Source organism: Moschus berezovskii, chromosome 4 (genome assembly GCF_049115385.1).
Source record: "Moschus berezovskii isolate FMDL1 chromosome 4, NW_MosBer_1.0, whole genome shotgun sequence".
Lineage (NCBI taxonomy): Eukaryota > Metazoa > Chordata > Mammalia > Artiodactyla > Moschidae > Moschus > Moschus berezovskii.
The window spans coordinates 52,236,364-52,255,095 of record NC_142463.1 but is presented as its reverse complement, the minus strand read 5'-3'; the positions used below and the strand labels follow the sequence as shown (position 1 = coordinate 52,255,095).

Genomic DNA, 18,732 nt, shown 5'->3' with positions numbered 1-18,732 from the left:
TGGCGGGCTACAGTCTACGGGGTCTCCAAGAATCAATGAACAGTATAGCCTTTCTTCTCAGTCTTCTAATAAACGTATGAACCAGTATATGAATGTTTGAGAGGTTTCTATTCAAAAGAATGATTTTCCTACAACACCATTTACATCGACAATAAGACTTTTACAGTCACAGATACCAAAATAACACTGTCTTGTTTCTGTCACCCAAAGAAGAAGAGCTTTACACATATCAGTATAAGAATCTAGAATACCCAAAATCCGTAGTTAGCTTGAGTTCCAATGCTGTCTCCATAATGTAACTGGAAAACTTGGAAAAGTTTCTGAATGATTATAAGGCTCAGTTTCATTATCCATATCATCAACACAATGATGGTATCTCCATCATACCATTACTGTGAGAATTAAATGAGACAATGAGTATAAAGCTCTTAGAACAATCCCTGGAACACAGTAAATACTCAGTATGTCTTGGGTTATTGTTATTATCGTGCTCGTTATCCTCACTGAGTTTCTCAACAGTTGTTTAGGTGACTCCATGTATCATTCCTTATCTGTTCATGCTGTGCAGCTGCCCGTGAATCTCATGACGGAATATAAGAATTGCTGTCTCCTAACCTGAAACTCCCAAGAAAACTTTTTGTCAAAAAGCCTTTGTTTTCTTCCTTGGAGCTCAAAGTTTCCCCTACTCTTTTCTGTCTTACAGTCTGGGCATGTGAAAAATTCTCATTGATTATAACAAATTAAGAGTTACATAGGGGATAGCCATATAATACCATGGTTATAAATATGTATTTGGAATTTGGAAAAAGCACAGTTCTCTGCAAGTACATAGTTCTCTATTTCATAGTTTCCTCAACTCTGAAGGAATCTCTGAGCGTTAAATAAACAGTGTATATAAAGTACTTAAAGAGTCGCCATAATAATTGGTCAATAAATGGTATTTATTATTTTCTTATTATGCAGGAATATTATTAAGGAAAGAGGACTTGAAGCCCAGGGAACATACATTTAATGATAAACACACACTAGGACAGGAATGAGATAGGAATAGAAAAATAAATTGGAAAATAACTGCTGAGTCTTTCAGATCCACCAGTGTAAAGGAACTAAATAATCTGAAGGGTCCTTTTGCTATGAAATGATGGCATATTATATTGTATTGTTTTATTTATTTTTTTCATGAGCTTACTAGAAATGAAGTATCCCAGAAAGGAAAACCATTTTCAACCCACAAGCTAAAAAGTGGGGAACTGAACAGGAGGCACATGTGAGATTGTGGGTAGATCATACCAGTGCTACAATCAGGAGACTCAGAGTCAGCAGAAGATAGAGGGTCAGGCCTGAAACTCCTGGAGTAGGTCCTGGATCCTCAGAAATGCATAAAGTGACCCTAGTTTGGTCATACCCTTTGGTACTACCAAACAGAAATAAATAGTACCAGTAGAAATAAATATGAATCCCTTCTAGATGGAAGCACCTTTGATTCAGATCACCAGGTTTCAACAGATTAAAATGAACAATGTGAGTTGCAATCAAAGATTTCCAAACATGTATGGAAACGGTCTTTTGCAAGAAACAAAAGAAATGATAAACCTCAGATTGAGGTCGCTAGGAAATTCAGATATGGACTGATACAGAACATGAATTAATGTTTAAGAATTAAAAATACAACTAAAAAATAAGAAGTCATCAAAAATATTCAGGCATACATGCTGCTGCTGCTAAGTCTCTTCAGTCATGTCCCACTCTGTGTGACCCCATAGATGGCAGCCCACCAGGCTCCCCCGTCCCTGGGATTCTCCAGGCAAGAACACTGGAGTGGGTTGCCATTTCCTTCTCCAGATGCATGAAAGTGAAAAGTGAAAGTGAAGTCGCTCAGTCGTGTCCGACTCTTTGCGACCCCATGGACTGCAGCCTACCAGGCTCCTCCGTCCATGGGATTTTCCAGGCAAGAATACTAGAGTGGGGTCAGGCATACATGAAGATGAACCAAATAGAACTTTTCAAAAAAAAGCAATAAAGTGTTATACTCAACATTAAATAAGTTAAATAGTAAATTAGATAATTAATGAACTGAAAGATGAAACTCTGAATTAATTACTCAAAATACAGAAGAACATGAACAAAGGACAAAATATGATTCTGTATTTAAGAGAGATACAGAATAGATTGAGAAGGGCCTAACAGGTATCAGCATATTTGAAAGGGATTGACTGAGAATTTTCTAGAACTGATTAAAGATATAAATTCAAAGATACAGAAAGCTCTACCAAGAAGAATAAGGAAAGTGACATCCATATCTAGTCACACATTTTTTCATTTATTCACTCAACAAATATCAGTTGTGCAGGTAGGCTCTTGAGAAAGAACAGTAAAGAAAAAGACAGAAGTTCTTACTCTCTTGATGCTCATAGTCTAAGCAAATTATCTATTAGAAGGTGATACTTGCCACAGAAAAAAAGAAATAATAGACACTGAAGGGGGATTGACAGTATCATGGTAGGAAACTGCAGTAAATGTGTTGCCATTTCATTTGGTAGCATAATGAGGAAGAAAAGCCTAATTAGAGTGGATTGAGGGAAGATTGGAGGAGAGGAATTATAGACAGACAATATACACGGCTATTTGGGAGAGTTTTATTTCAACGAGGGACAAGAAATCAGGCAGTGAATAGGGGGTAAGACTGTCAAAAGTAGACTTTCTTCTGTTTTACTCTAAAGTGGGAGAAAGGAAAATATGCTTGTATATTGTTTGGAATGATACATTAGAGAGCAGGAAATTAATGATTGTGAAAGTTCAAAATACCAAAGACAAAATATTTGAAAAATGACTGGAGAGAAAAGACAAGATTGCATACAAAGGAACAGTTAAGCTAAAGAAGACTTTTTGACAGCAACAAAAGGAGCAAAATAATACCTTCAAAGAGCTAAGAAAAAAATAATGGTCAGACTATAGCTGTACACTCAGCAAAACTATCTTTCAAGAATGAGAGTAACATTGAAGATATTTTAAGATAAGTAAAAACTAGAGTTTACAAGTAGACATACATTAATACTAAAGGAGTGCCTACTTCTAGAGAGAAAAATGATTCTGCAAAAATGTATGAGATGCAAGAATGACTGGTGATCAAAGAAAATTAATTGGTAAATGTGTAGGTAGGACTTCCCTGGTGACTCACACAGTAAAGAATTCCCTGCAATGTGGGAGACCTGGGTTCAGTCCCTGGGTTGGGAAGATCCCCTGGAGGAGAGCATGGCAACCCACTCCAGTATTCTTGCCTGGAAAATCCCCATGGACAGAGGTGCCTGGCAGGCTATAGTCCGTGGGGGTCATAAAGAGTTGGACATGACTGAGGGACTATCAGCACAGCACAGAACTTAAGAAACTTTGTACAAAATAATGATAATATACAATTTTTTGAGGTATAACTGTACATAAGTAAAATACGGAGGAATAATCAGACTGAGATAATTATTGAATAATGTAAGGTTTTTATATTTCCTGGGTTGACTTTAGACTTGGTTAGTAAGTACACAGTCAATTTTCAAGAGTAATTTATTCTAAAAATATAGTAGATATCTCTAAACCAGTAAAGGGGGAAAACAGAATATAACAAACAAAAACTGACCAGTTTTTAAAGGAAAAGAATTGGAAGTTTTGATACAAAGTAGAACAGGAAATACAAAAACAAAGAAGGTTGAAACAAAAGTAAATATAGCAATACATTAAATATATTAAGCTCACCAATTAGAAGACAGAGATTATCAGGTCAGATTAAAATATAAACATACAAATTGGAGCTGCGTTCTTTACAGAAGTTACAAAAAACATAAAGAAATTGGAAGTTTGAAAGTGAAGGTATACAGAAAATACTGTATTCATTCCTATGTATCTTCCCAGAGATACTTTAAGTATGCATAAGAAAATACATATGTTATTTTTACTTCTTATATGAATTATAGAATATTTTATATAATTTTTATAATTATATAATTTTTTACTTCTTTTTTTCATTTAACAAAGCATCTAGTGATCATTCACTATCACTAGAGACTTTCTCCTCTTTATATGGAAATACAGTATTCTACTGTGCAAATATACTACAATATCTTTAACCAGTCATTACTGATGGACATTAAAGTTGTTTCTAATTAAAAGGACATTTAAAATCAGGTGTTGCCATGGTCATCCAAAAAAATACTGAAAAGTATTGAATATGATAGCACATTTAGACTGTTGGATGCATATAAAATATTTAATGTGTAAATATGAATCTTTCCTTTGTAAAAATGACCATGCTAATCAATTTCATGTAGATGTGTGCTTATATTTCAGAAAATAACATTTTATATTAGTCTACTCTTCTCTCTTTTTCAAGGAATATGGCGCTGTTACCTAGAATACAACCGTCTTCAGGAACAGCCAGGTTCTCACTTAAATGCATATACCATTGGGATTCAGACTGACATAAGCATGTATTTTCGCCTGAAACAAACATGGTTCGCACTTAGTGAGTGGATTTTAAAAATTTGCTTCTTTAAAACTGTAATAACAAGAGAGCATCTTTTTTGTTTAAAGAAAACTTGGGTTGGTATAACTTGTTAAATACATCTATTGATAACATCATTAAAATAAGTGTCTATAATACTACTAGGCATAGTAAATGGAAAGTCATTGAGGGGAATTTATTATATAATCTAAGAAAATGTTACTGTACAATGATCTCAAGCTATTTGCCTTCAACTTAACATGAGTCGGATATAGACGTTTATAACCATTAATCTAATATCTAAGAAAGGTATTTTAAAAGGAAAAAATGCTTGATATTTCAAACTTGTATTTAAAAATAGAAAAAGAGTAAAATGAAGAAACAAGTTTTTCATGACAGGACTTTTAAACTACTTGTTATAGAATTGGAATAATAAGTAATTTTTACAAATTTACAATTTTTAGTGTTTATTTAGATTGAGTTAGTTAAGGGTAATATTAACAGAATTTTGAAAGGTAGATGATTTCAAAGATGGCTTTAATAGTTTTTATTATACTATTCCTTGTTCTTTACAGAGATTCATGTTCTTTAATCAATATTTTTAAAGTGATCTCTAATTACATGATGCTTTAAAAAAAAATTCATCTTCCTATATTGTTGAAGTTAGAGAGCCAAACAAGACAAGTTTGAGGAAGCCTGGTAAGGAGCCCAGACAGTCTAAGAGGAGGGCAGTATCTTGGAGAGCATCATGATTCCAGAATGGATCCCTTAACATAAATCTGAAAACAATTTTGCCACTTCACCCAGAAGTCATTTGGGTGGCTTTCAGAGACAGGCTCACAGCATGTCGCCAGAGTGCCACTGTATTTGTTTACACTATTAGGATACTCTCTCAGAATGCAGACATATCCCACCTAGGACACTGCTTTCCTGGGCTCAACGCACATGGGGAATAAGATTACTAATGAGAAAGTTTTTTTTAGCAGAGACCCTTGGATAGTCTTGAGAGGTGTTTTCTTCAGGCTTATGCCAAGCTGGATGACCTACCCTGGCTGCACAGAAGCCCCCACCAGATTTCTGTGTCTGCCATATTCAGTATTTCTCTGTTCCTTGGATAGTGCTAGCTCAAAATGCCAAGTTCTTGCTCTTTGGGTTCCCATTTCTAGCTCTCATGCAGCTAATTCCCTTCAATAATATAACACATTAGTTTTTTTAAATATGTTTCAGAAGAACTTCATTGATAGCCATTTCTTTCTCTTTTTTTTTTTTTTTTGACTATAAAAATCAAGCATCTTGGGACTTATATCCTCATCCCTTTTCATGAATTTGAGTGATTCTATATCCCTCAGCCGTCCACATACTGTTATCTATCATTTCTGAAGATGACAAATCTCATCCATTATGTGTTGAAACCTCTAGTTTTACTCTCAGATGGATGTTAGTTACAGGTTCTATGGTCATCCCGCTGCTGTCTTTTAAGGATCTTCGACACAAAATCATTGAGATGATTAGAATCTGCCATTGGAAAAGTTCAGCAAGGTACTTTGAGGAAAATGCAGAGCTTGCTTTTATTTTCAAGTCTAGAAATCTTTCCTCAAATGAGTGTTAACTTTCATAACCCATTATGAAATACTATCAGACATTATTTGCTCTGTGCTTATAATTCTCAGCACCAGTGACAAGGGTATACATGTGAAATTATACTTATTGACAGAAACACTAAAAATATGTGGAGTGATGTACATAAAAATGATCATTTTATGAGTCTTGGATTGTATTAGAAGATGGTTCTATTCTCATTTCTATTAATTATCCCAGCCTCCTTGATAAAGTTAGATTTATACCAGCTTCTCTGTAGGGTCTCAAAAAATATGTTTCTATTGTTTGCTTTTATTTAAACAAAAGGAGGGAATATATAAATTCAAAAGGGTGCTGAATTTCTTTAATATAACCATTTAAAATAATATAATTGTGTAAAAGTACAAATTTAATATGCAATGTTCTTTTACAATGCAATTTTGGAACATAAAGTGACTGACACAGTTTATATTCTTAAGTTTATCCAAAGACGATAATGATTTTAGCTTAATATGGCTACACTTCACAGTTTTGGGCTCCATGTAGCTTTAAAAGAATCAGTTATGCATGATAACATAACTACGCAGTTGAAATAAAAGAAGATGTAGCAGGGAGATGTTATATTACTGAGAACCTCCCACATCTCTGGGTTAACTGGTTTCTCCTCACTTGGAGATACGAACTGAGGTATGATAAACATCTGAATCTTAGTGGTATAACAATAGAATAAAATAATGAGTGTCCTATGATTGGAAGTGTTCAGACATAAGGAGAATAACTAGCAGGAATGTTGTAAAGTGGATCCTTTCATGGGTAGGAATTTAACTTTTCATTAAGTTTCTTTCATGATTTCAGAATCTGTTATTAGCCATACTATATTCCTTAATTTAGACTCCACATCTTTTCACTTTTTAACATCTCTGAGGTCAGGATGCATTTTATAATCAATAGACAGACATTTAATAAAGGATTTTTTACTTTTCCTCAAAAGTTATTACTAAATTAAAGGTATGTCATAGAATTGAGGAAATATAATAATTAGGGCTGTTTGGCTTTAAGTAAAAACAAAGTTGGAGGCAAGGCAACGGCATTTATTCTAAGAACAGAGAAGTGTCTCACCAAACTCAAAATAGCAGAAAAGCAGCTGGACTTCCAAATGGACCTGGATCAAGGAAACAAAAAGCCAAAATGGAGCCAAGGTTTCCTCTACTTGCTCTCTTTCTTTACACTCGTACACTTTATTTCTTTGCAGGTTCACTTACTTTACATAAATGTGATTTGACACAGTTAATGTGTATAACTCTTAGTTCAAGAGGCATACAAATGTCAATTCAAAACTAAACTAGACCTAAAGGAGTGGATTGAGGGGTGAGAGGGAGGCTCACGAGGGAGGGATTATATATATACTTACAGTGATTCATGATGTTGTACAGCAGAAAAAAAAAAAAAGCTGAACTAGATTCCCTTAATTCTAACTCTCAGACTTTTATTACACAGCTTGGGTTGGCATTACACTCTGATTTTATCAAGGCAGTCATGATGGGTGGGGTCACAAACTAAAAATCTGGTATCCCAGAACCCCGACCCTATCCATCAGCAAGATCAATTATGAGGCATTGTGAGCCTGGCAGCAGCTCAAAAACTTTGTTCTGTAATGATTCTCTTACTCAAAGAAGTTTACAAGCAAAAACATCTAAAATAGAGTTGCTTTTCTTCTATGCCTATTTTCTCATTTCTACAAGTGGTGTGAAATGTTTCCATAGATAAAATGAAGCCTGTCCAACACAGTTGTTTAAATTCTAGCTAAGAGTTTTAATCTAGAATTTTTTTTAAAAGCATTTCTCAGAGGTTTTAAAAGTGAATTTCTAAAACTGACATCTTTGGAGAGATAGCACTGCTTAAATAATGAAGTGTCAGAGCTGGCAGAAAGCATCATGAAGATCAGTCTAATGTTTGCACAGCAAGTTTGCTCTTTGGTTTGATTTGCATCACACACTAATCTTTTTTTCCTGTTTAAAGTGATAATACTCTGCCTCCTTGAACTGTTCATCATCCTCATGCTGATCTTCCTCAGGGACCGAATCCGTATCTCCATCGCCCTGCTGAAGGAGGGGAGCAAGTAAGGCCTTGATGGAGAGACTCGCATAATGTATATCCGTCTTTCATCAGTCACTGATTATTTGTAGATGCTCCAGACTCTTTTCCCTTTAAGATGGCTTGTTAAATCTGCTTTCCATTCAAGAAAAGTGTTCAAGTTCAGACTTTGCCACATATTAAAAAGTTCACACTAACAAGTCTTTCAAAATCCCCAAACATCAATTATCTTAGAGCAAAATAAAGCTAAAACCTATGTAGTCTGTGCACTAGCACTTTTTGAAAACACCAAATATATGTTAGGAGGATAGCTTATGTGAAAGTAAGTGATAAAATGCTGATAAAAGTTAGTTATATTATATGTTGTATTACTCCCAGACTGAGTCGTATGTTAATACTGATGGTTGAGATCATTTGCAGAACTGTCGATCACTGTAATTCTATAAAGTCAATTATGTGTTCTTGCTAGTTTTGTATAAGTAACAAAATTTGCCAGTAGACAGAGTAATTGGTCTTAGCAGCACCAGACTATAGGTTTTTGTATCTACAGCTCTCAATTCAAGAACATTGTATACCCAGAGTCATTTTTATTTTAAAATGCTACAAAATAAACATAATTTTTCATAAAATTCATGCTGTGAGGTAATAACACCTACAGTTTCTAAACTATTCCAAAGGGTCACTTGAAGATAATACATTAAACTTTTGAATAATGCATGGAAACAACAAAGAGAGTATTACTTAAAGCCAACAGATCATGTTCTTTGTTAAGAACAATGGAAACTGGGTTGTTAATGACCAAGGACCAAATTATTTTAAATAGTCTTTAAGGAGTGTTTTAACAAAATCGTCATCTGTAATATTAATAGCGCCACCTAGAGCCAGTGTTTGAAATAGTTAACCAGCAGTTTGCTAAATTAAATCTGTCCTTCCCACAATAACTGAAGCCCTATCATTAGCCACTGAAAGCTACTGATTTGCTGGGTTATTCCTTAAATAATATGATATTGTACAATTCACTTATCCAACTGCTATGCCTGTAAATGTGTGTGTGCATGTGCGTGTTAAAGGACAGTTACTACTGTGACAGATTAAAGATTTTTTTTTCAAAGGAAAATAAGAGCTGTAATAAATTGGTGTGAGAATACAGGGTAATCATAGGGATGCCCAGTATTTCACTCACATCAATGTCTGGAGAAAAGAGAGAATAGCATAGTCTAAATAGTGAGGTGGAGAAGGTAACAAATAAAAAAAAAACGAATCTAAAATGTGTCAGTGTAGGAATTCCCTAGTGGTCCAGTGGTTAGGGCTCTGTGCTTCCACTGTAGCGGGCAAAGGTTCCATCAGCTGGTCCAGGAACTAGGATTATGCATGCCCCATGGTGTGACTGAAGAAAAAAATGTGTCAGTGCATTAGGAGTGGAAATAGTTCTATTGTAGTTCTCAGTGGCTATATCAAGCAACATAGAATTAATTTAGTGTCATATGCTAAAAAATTATTCAAAAGTAGAGTAACTAGGATGTGAATATTTTAGAAAGCATATCTTAGGAGGAAATATCAAAATAATTATTTATCCTGGAAAATGAAAGAGTTACTTGAAGGGTTGCTGTATGGAAAAGGTGGTCATTTCTTCTCCAGAAGGTAGTGGATGTGAATTACATGCAGAACTTCCTAATACTTTGGTTGTTAAGAAAATAGAATGAGCTGTGTCATATGAGACTAAGGGACATGTTCTGAAGACAGTTCAGAAGGGATTCTTGAATTAGAGACGGATTCTCACATTTGATCAGATGATTGTCAAGATCCTCTGCAATTTTAAATGTCTAAACAAAAGGGAGAAATACCATGATTATAATGCATGAAGTCTTTCTGAGTTAGACAGAGATAACCAAAGAGGAGAAGGTTTGGAGAACTTTTGGCAGGAATCAAACATGAGCACTGAAAGAATGCTATTAATAAATAAATAAAAATTAAAACCAACTATGAATACACCAGAAAAAAGAGTCAATGGTTATTACCACTGTTCTTTGAATGAATTCAGTCTAGTTCTAAAAGATGAAATTTTAACTGAGAAATTGTAACTGTATCATTTTGAATTTCAACTGTTTGTTTTATTTCAGAGCCATTGGATACATCCCTAGTACTTTAATTTATCCAGCTTTAACTTTCTTTTTCCTCTCAGTCTGCATTTCCTACTGGGCTGTGGTAGCAATGTATCCTTTGGTAATTGACCTCTTTAAACCTCAGGTCCATACTATTACTCAGAAACTGGGAGTTTATATACCTTTCCATCCTGGAAAGACTAGAAACATCCTAAAGATACAATTGAAATGATGATGATGATGATGATGGTGATGACTGCTAAGCTCTAAAAAAGTGAACCAATTGAATTTCCCCTCAAATAAGTCATATGGTAGATTTTGTTTTATCTTCACTTATGTACTTTTCCTTTGCAATACCTAAAAAGAAAAAAAAAAAACTCTTTTATATTTCATTGCTTTTAAGGGGCCACTCAGTGTACCTGATCCATGTTATATTACTCTGGGTCTTAAAATGAATAAATTGTTAGATTATAAATTTTTTGAAATTAGTCTTTCAGTACACTTTTGGGTTATTCACACATTATTTTCTTGTCCATTTATTTTCAATCTACCAGCAAATAATTTAACCTTAATAGAGTTCACTCAGTTATTTGGCTACATCAGGGGCACCTATATACAAAGTCATAGCCCCACAGGGGCAATGTGAACACGAAAATAAAACCTGTGACCCAGTGGTAAGTAAAAGAAACTCTTTTATTTACTTTAATAAAGAACTCTACTACGTTTCATCCAGCAATTGTTGTAGGAATAATCCTGTAATAGAGACCCTGTTCACTGATGAGGATCACTGTAGAAAGGGGAGAGTTGAGTCAGGTGTTAGCTGAAAAGTACTGAAAACAGTGGGCAGAACAGAGAAAACATTGCTATTGCCTGAGCTCACTTATCGTGTCATATACCTAAGAAGCATGCACAGTCAACAACCACACTAATAAATGTAAAGTTATAGTGGATGCAGACTAATGAACATGTGATGGTAGAATGAGATAGTTTTCCATAACTCAAGAAAGAACTGTACAAAGTGATGTTACAGAAATAGAAATAACAGCAGAAGCTAATAGAAGAAGAGCAGGACAAGCATTTGGGGGCTACACAAGAGACGGCAAGGAAGGCATTATCTTGGAATACTATCATTATATTATCCTTGTTGGTTTCTTTTTTCTGAATGCAGGGTTTTAATACAACTGAAATTGCCAAAGCTTGCCCTGGGGCTCAGTGTCACTTTGCTTTCTATGGTGGAAAGAGCCTATATCATCAATACATCACTACCTTCCAGTTACTCAATCTATTCGTCTTTCTCTGGCTTATAAACTTTGTCATTGCACTGGGTCAGTGTGCCCTTGCTGGTGCCTTTGCTTCTTATTATTGGGCCTTGAAAAAACCTGATGACATCCCACCCTATCCACTTTTTACTGCATTTGGACGAGCCATAAGGTAAGTTTCACATTGAACACTACATCTATCTTCCCAGTTATGTTTAATGTGCTTATAATTCAAGTGGCAAAGTACTTGAGGTCAAAGGTATAATTCAAGATTCATGAATGTCCATTGGCTTTGGTTTTATAGCCTTCATTTTATTTTTAACCCCTACCCAGGCCAATCCTTCTAAAAGGTTACTAGAGCGAAGAAGTAGGAGAGATCACTAAATTAAAGATTAAGGATGAACTTGTCTTTCTTTCTTCATTGCTCAGCTCAAATATAAAATCAATATAAAATGATAGGCTATCGGTATCATTTTTGTAGATGAAGTACAAAATGTATGTGTATGGTTTAAAGGCCTCTATGGAGACCTTTGTCAATCTGAATAAGAGAGTAGAAGTTCTTTTCTATCAACCCTTTTACCAATAAAAATTAACTAACATCCTTTTAGTTCTTAGTAAGAATATTTTAACCTTTATTCTCATTTTATCTTTGTCCAGATATCACACAGGATCCTTAGCATTTGGATCTTTAATTCTTGCAATAATTCAAATGTTCAGATTAATCCTAGAATACTTGGACAAACGTCTTCAAAGTAAGATTCTAGAATTCATCTTTTCTCAGACTTCCTGACTTCCGTGAATAGAGTAAACTGGATCAGGGGTTGGGGGAACATAATGACTGTAACTTGGATGCAGTAATAGGGATGGATGTGGTCCGATTGGGGAGATGTTTAGAAGGAAGAGCCAACAGAACTTGTTGAGGGATTGAACACAGTGGGGATGGGGATAGGAGCAGTGGTAAAGAAAAGAGAAAAATTGTGTGATACTGAAAGCTGCTCAGTTGTATCCGACTCTTTGTGACCCCATGGACTGTAGCCTACCAGGCTCCTCTGTCCATGGGATTCTCCAGGCAAGAATACTGGAGTGGGTTGCCATTTCCTTCTCCAAAAGTGTGTGATGTTACTTACTAAATTATGGAAGCCAGGAGAAACACAATTCAAAGAAGAGATTAAAATTTGCATTTTTGACAGGTTAATATTGAGAAGCATGGTGGGGATGTCAGGCAGTTCTAAGTCTAGATCTCAAGACAGCGCAGGCTTAAAATATAAATTGTGGATGTCATTTGCTCATACATGACACATACAGTTTACAAAAACATAAGCTGTTTAGAATGTACTTTAAAAGATTTTATTATTAATTGTGAAAATAATCTTCAAACAGAACAAGCAAGTTGGAAAACATACAGTTCCTGATTTCAAAACTAAATACAAAGCTACAGTAATCAATATAGTGTGGCACTGGTATAATGACAGACATATAGACCTGAGATAGACTAGAGAGCCCTAAAATAAATGCTCACAAAAAGACTATTCAGTTTGGGAGAGTTTCTTTCAACTAATGTAACAAAACTGGATATCTACATGCAAGAGAATGAACCCTTGCCTTACATCATATACATGAATTAACTCAAAATGGATCAAACATAAAAGCTAAAACTATAAAAGTCTCAGAAGAAAGCATAGGAATAAATCTTCTTAACATTGGATTTAATGATGATTTCTTAGATATGATACTAAAACCACAGGGAACAAAAGAAAAAACAGATAAATTACACTTCATCAATATTTTTTAAATGCTTGTACATCAAAGGACACTATCAAGAAAGTAAAACGACAACCCACAGAATGGGAGAAAATACTTGCAAGTCATATACCAGATAAGCAACTAATATTTAGAATGTATAAATAACTCCTACAACTCAAAAATAAACAACCTAATTCAATATGGGCAAAGGATGTTTTAAGTAAATTTTTTTCAGCTTGAGGTATAACTAACAAATAAAATTGTATTTTTTAAGTGTACAAATGATGATTTAATGCATATATACATTGTGAAAGGATCCCCACATTTAAGGTGGGACATTTTTTCCCTTTTTTGGTGAGAATGCTTAGGTTCTACTCTCCTAGCAAATTTCAATATACAATACAGTATTTTCAACAGTAGTCATGTTTTACATTATATCCTAAACCTTATTCATCTTATAGCAAAAAGCTTACCAGCCTCTCCCAGTTTCTTCCATGCCCAGCCTGTGATAACCACCATTCTATTCAGTTTATATGCATTACAATTTTTCCCCCATGTATAAGCAATACCATGCATATTTGTTTTTGTCTGGCTTACCTCTCTTAGCATAATGCCCTTCAGGTTCATCCATGTTATTACAAAGGTAAGATTTCTTTCTTCTTTATGGCTGAATAATATTCCATTGTGTATATATACTATACTTGATTGATTGATGTACCTAGTAACACTTAGGTTGTTTGCATACATTGCATACTGTAAATAATGCTGCAGTGAACACTGGAGTACAATTTATCTCTTCAAGATAGTGATTTTGTTTCCTTCAATTATATATACAGAATTAGAATTGCTGGATCATATGGTAGTCCCATTTTTAATTTCTTAAGGGACCTCCATACTGTTTTCCATAGCGAATGCATCAATTAACATTTGTACCAACCGTGTACAAGGGTTCCCTTTTCTCTACATTCTTACCAATACTTGTTATCTCTTGTATTTTTGATAACAGATATGTGAACAGGTATGAGGTGACAGCTCATTGAGGTTTTGATTTGCATATCTCTGATATAAGTAATGTTGGACACCTTCTCATGCACCTATTGGCCATGTGTATGTATTCTTTGAAACATCTATTCTGGTTCTTTACACATTTTTAATTGCGTTATTTGTTTTTTACTGTTGAATTCTATAAAGTCTTTGTATATTTTGACTATTAACCCTTTATCACATATGGTTTGCAAATATTTTCTCCCATTCAGTAGGTTGCCTTTTCATTTTTTTTTGATGGCTTTCTTGCTGTGCAGAAGCTTTTTAGTCCCAGAGACGGGGGAGCCTGGTGGGCTGCCGTCTAGGGGGTCGCACAGAGTCGGACACGACTGAAGTGACTTAGCAGCAGCAGCAGCAGGCTACTTGTTTAGTTTTGCTTTTGTTGCATTTGCCTTTTTTGGGTGTAAAATCTAAAAAGTCATTGCCAAGGCCAATATCAAGGAACTTACCACTATAAAATCTTGTAGGATTTTATGGTTTCAGGTTTTACATTCAAGTCTTTAATCCATTTTGCATTGATTATTCTGTGTGGTATAAGATAAGGGTCTAATTTCATTCTTTTGCATGTGGTTGTCTGTTTTACCTAACACCATTTATTAAAGACTCTTTTTCCCATTGTATATTCTTGCTTCTTTGTCAAAAATTGACCATAGATGCATGGGTTATTTCTAGGCTCTCTATTTTTTATGCCAGTACCATACTGTTTTGATTACTTTAACTTTGTAAAAGAGTTTGAAACCAGAATGTATAAGGCCTTTAGCTTTGTTACTCTTTCTTAATTGCTTTGGTTATTTGGATCTCTTGTGAGGTTATACAAATTTTAGGATTGCTTTTCCTGTTTCTGTGAAAAATGGCATTGGAATTTTGATAGGAATTGCATGAAAGTTTTAGATTGCTTTGGGTACTATATACATTTTGTGCTGTGTGGTGCTTAGTCACTCAGTCAGGTCCAACTCTTTGCAACCCCATGAACTGTAGCCCACCAGGCTTCTCTGTCCATGGGGATTCTCCAGGCAAGAATACTGGAGTGGGTCGCATGCCCTCCTCCAGGGGATCTTCCCAACCTAGGGATAGAACCCAGGTCTCCTGCATTGCAGGCAGATTCTTTACCATCTGAGCCACCAGGGAAGCCCAATAATTACATTTTAAATGTACATTACATATTAACAATATTAATTCTTTCAATCCATGAACATGCAATATTTTCAACTTATTTGTTTCTTTATTCTTTTTTGTCAATAGCTCACAATTTTAATATACAAGTATTTCTCATCTTCATTTATATTTCTTTCTAGTTATTTTATTGTTTTGATGTAATTGTAAATGAAGTTGTACTCAATTTCTATTTCCAATAATTAGTTGTTGGTGTACAGAAAAAAAACTGATTTTTGTATATTGATTTCATTACCTGAAACTCTACTGATTTCATGTATTAGCTTTAATTGTTTTTTTGGTGGAGACTGTAGAGTTTTCTTATGTAATATCATGTGAGCTACAAACAGAGATAATATTCTTCCTTCCTGATTTGAATACCTTTTATTTATTTTACTTGCCTAATTGCTCTGACTGAGACTTACAGGTTCTAAACTGAAAAAATGTGGCATTAGTGGGCATCCTTGTCTTGCACCTATTATTAGAAGAAAAGCTTTCTGCTTTTTACCATTGAGTATGATATTAGCTGTGGGTTTGTAAGAAATGTTCCTGCTTATGTTCAAGCCTTCTATAACCAGTTTCCTGAGAGATTTTATTACAAAAGGAGGTTGAGTTTTGTCAAGTAATTTTTCTGTATCTATTGACATCATCATATGATTTTTCACCTTCATTTTGTTAAGGTTCAGTTTAGTTCAGTCACTCAGTCGTGTCCAACTCTTTGCAACCCCATGAACCTCAGCATGCAAGGCCTCCCTGTCCATCACCAAGTCCTAGAGTCCAACCAAACCCATGTCCATTGAGTCAGTGATGCCATCCAACCATCTCGTGCTTTGTCGTCCCCTTCTCCTCCTGCCCTCAATCATTCCCAGCATCAGGGTCTTTACAAATGAGTCAGCTCTTCACATCAGATGGCCAAAGTATTGGAGTTTCAGCTTCAACATCAGTCCTTCCAATGAACACCCAGGACTGATCTCCTTTAGGATGGACTAGTTGGATCTCCTTGCAGTCCAAGGGACTCTCAAGAATCTTCTCCAAAACCACAGTTCAAAAGCATCAATTCTTCAGAGCTCAGATTTCTTTATAGTTCAACTCTCACATCCATACATGACTACTGGAAAAACCATAGCCTTGACTAGATGGACCTTTGTTGACCAAATAATGTCTCTGCTTTTTAATATGTTTTCTAGGTTGATCATAACTTTCCTTCCAAGGAGTAAGCGTCTTTTAATTTCATGGCTGCAATCACCATCTGCAGTGATTCTGGAGCCCCAAAAAATAAAATCAGCCACTGTTTCCACTGTTTCCTCATCTATTTCCCATGAAGTGATGGGACTGGATGCCATGATCTTAGTTTTCTGAATGTTGAGCTTTAAGCCAACTTTCCCACTATCCTCTTTCACTTTCATCAAGAGGCTCTTCAGTTCCTCTTTGCTTTCTACCATAAGGGTGGTGTCATCTGCATATCTGAGGTTACTGATATTTATCCCAGCAATCTTGAGTCTAGCTTGTGCTTTATCCAGCCCAGCGTTTCTCATGATGTACTCTGTGTATAAGTTAAATATGCAGGGTGACAACACACAGCCTTGACGTACTCATTTTCCTATTTGAAACCAGTCTGTTGTTCCATGTCCAGTTCTAACTATTGCTTCCTGACCTGCATACAGGTTTCTCAAGAGGCAGGTCAGATGATCTGGTATTCCCATCTCTTTCAGAATTTTCTACAGTTTATTGCGATCCACAAAGTCAAAGGCTTTGGCATAGTCAATAAAGCAGAAATAGATGTTTTTGTTAATGTGGAGCATATTATTAATTTGCATATGTTGACCATCCTTGCAACCTGGTAAAAATCCTACTTGATTTTGGCATGTGATTCTTCTAATTTCATATTGAATTCAATTTGTTAATATTTTGTTGAGGATCTTTGCATTTATATTTATCAGGGATACTGGCCTATAATTTTCTTTTCTTGCAGTGTCCTTGTGTGGGTTTGGTATCAGGGTCACGCTGGCCTCATAAAATGAGTTTGTAAATGTTCTCTCCACGTCTGCTGTTTGAGTTTGAGAAGAGTTCAGTTCAGTTGCTCAGTCGTGTCTGACTCTTTGTGACCCCATGAATTGCAGCACGCCAGGCCTCCCTGTCTGTCACCAACTCCCAGAGTTCACTCAAACTCATGTCCATTGAGTCGGTGATGCCATCCAGCCATCTCATCCTCTGTCGTCCCCTTCTCCTCCTGCCCCCAATCCCTCCCAGCATCAGAGTCTTTTCCAATGAGTCAACTCTTCACATGAGGTGGCCAAAGTACTGGAGTTTCAGCTTTAGGATCAGTTCTTCCAATGAACACCCAGGACTGATCTCCTTTAGAATGGACTCATTGGATCTCCTTGCAATCCAAGGGACTCTCAAGAGTCTTCTCCAACACCACAGATCAAAAACATCAATTCTTCAGCACTCAACTTTCTTCACAGACCAACTCTCACATCCATACATGACCACTGGAAAAACCATAGCCTTGATTAGATGGATTTTTGTTGACCAAGTAATGTCTCTGCTTTTTAATATGCTGTCTAGGTTGGTCATAACTTTCCTTCCAAGGAGTGTCTTTTAATTTCATGGCTGCAATCACCATCTGCAGTGATTTTGGAACCCCCAAAAATAAAGTCTGACACTGTTTCCACTGTTTCCCCATCTATTTCACATGAAGTGATGGGACCAGATACCATGATCTTAGTTTTCTGAATGTTGAGCTTTAAGGCAACTTTTTCACTCTCCTCTTTCACTTTCATCAAGAGGCTTTTGAGTTCCTCTTCACTTTCTGCCATAAGGGTGGTGTCATCTGCATATCTGAAGTTATTGATATTTCTCCCGGCAATCTTGATTCCAGCTTGTGCTTCTTCCAGCCGTTACATTTATGTTAATTCATCTTTGAATGTTTGGTAAAATTTCACCAGTGAAGTCATTTGATTGATCCTGGACTTCGCTTTTTGGGGAGGTTTTTGATTACTGATTCAAAATCTTCACTAGAAATTGATCTGTTCAGATTTTCTATTCCTTCATGATTCAGTTCAGCAAGTTATATGTTTCTAGAAATTTATTCACTTCTAGACAGTCACATTTGCTGGTGTAAATAGTAGTCATATGTAGTCATAGTAGTCAGTTATGATCCTTTACGTATGTTATCAGTTGTAATGTTTCCTGTTTCATTTCTGAATTTATTAATATTTAAGTCTTCTCTCCTTTTTTATCAATTAGTCTAGTGAAAGGTTTGTCAATT

The 18,732-nt window shown here is 35.5% G+C and overlaps 1 protein-coding gene across 1 annotated transcript in view; it reads left to right on the top strand.

Moving 5' to 3' along the window:
• Positions 1–18,732, top strand: part of SLC44A5 (solute carrier family 44 member 5) — a 115,612-nt gene that overhangs the window by 80,047 nt on the left and 16,833 nt on the right. The window contains exons 9-14 of the mRNA XM_055401397.2: positions 4,379–4,510; positions 8,087–8,186; positions 10,282–10,374; positions 10,850–10,937; positions 11,432–11,694; positions 12,180–12,274. Coding sequence (XP_055257372.2) covers positions 4,379–4,510; positions 8,087–8,186; positions 10,282–10,374; positions 10,850–10,937; positions 11,432–11,694; positions 12,180–12,274 — 771 coding nt within the window. The remainder of the gene's footprint in view (positions 1–4,378; positions 4,511–8,086; positions 8,187–10,281; positions 10,375–10,849; positions 10,938–11,431; positions 11,695–12,179; positions 12,275–18,732) is intronic.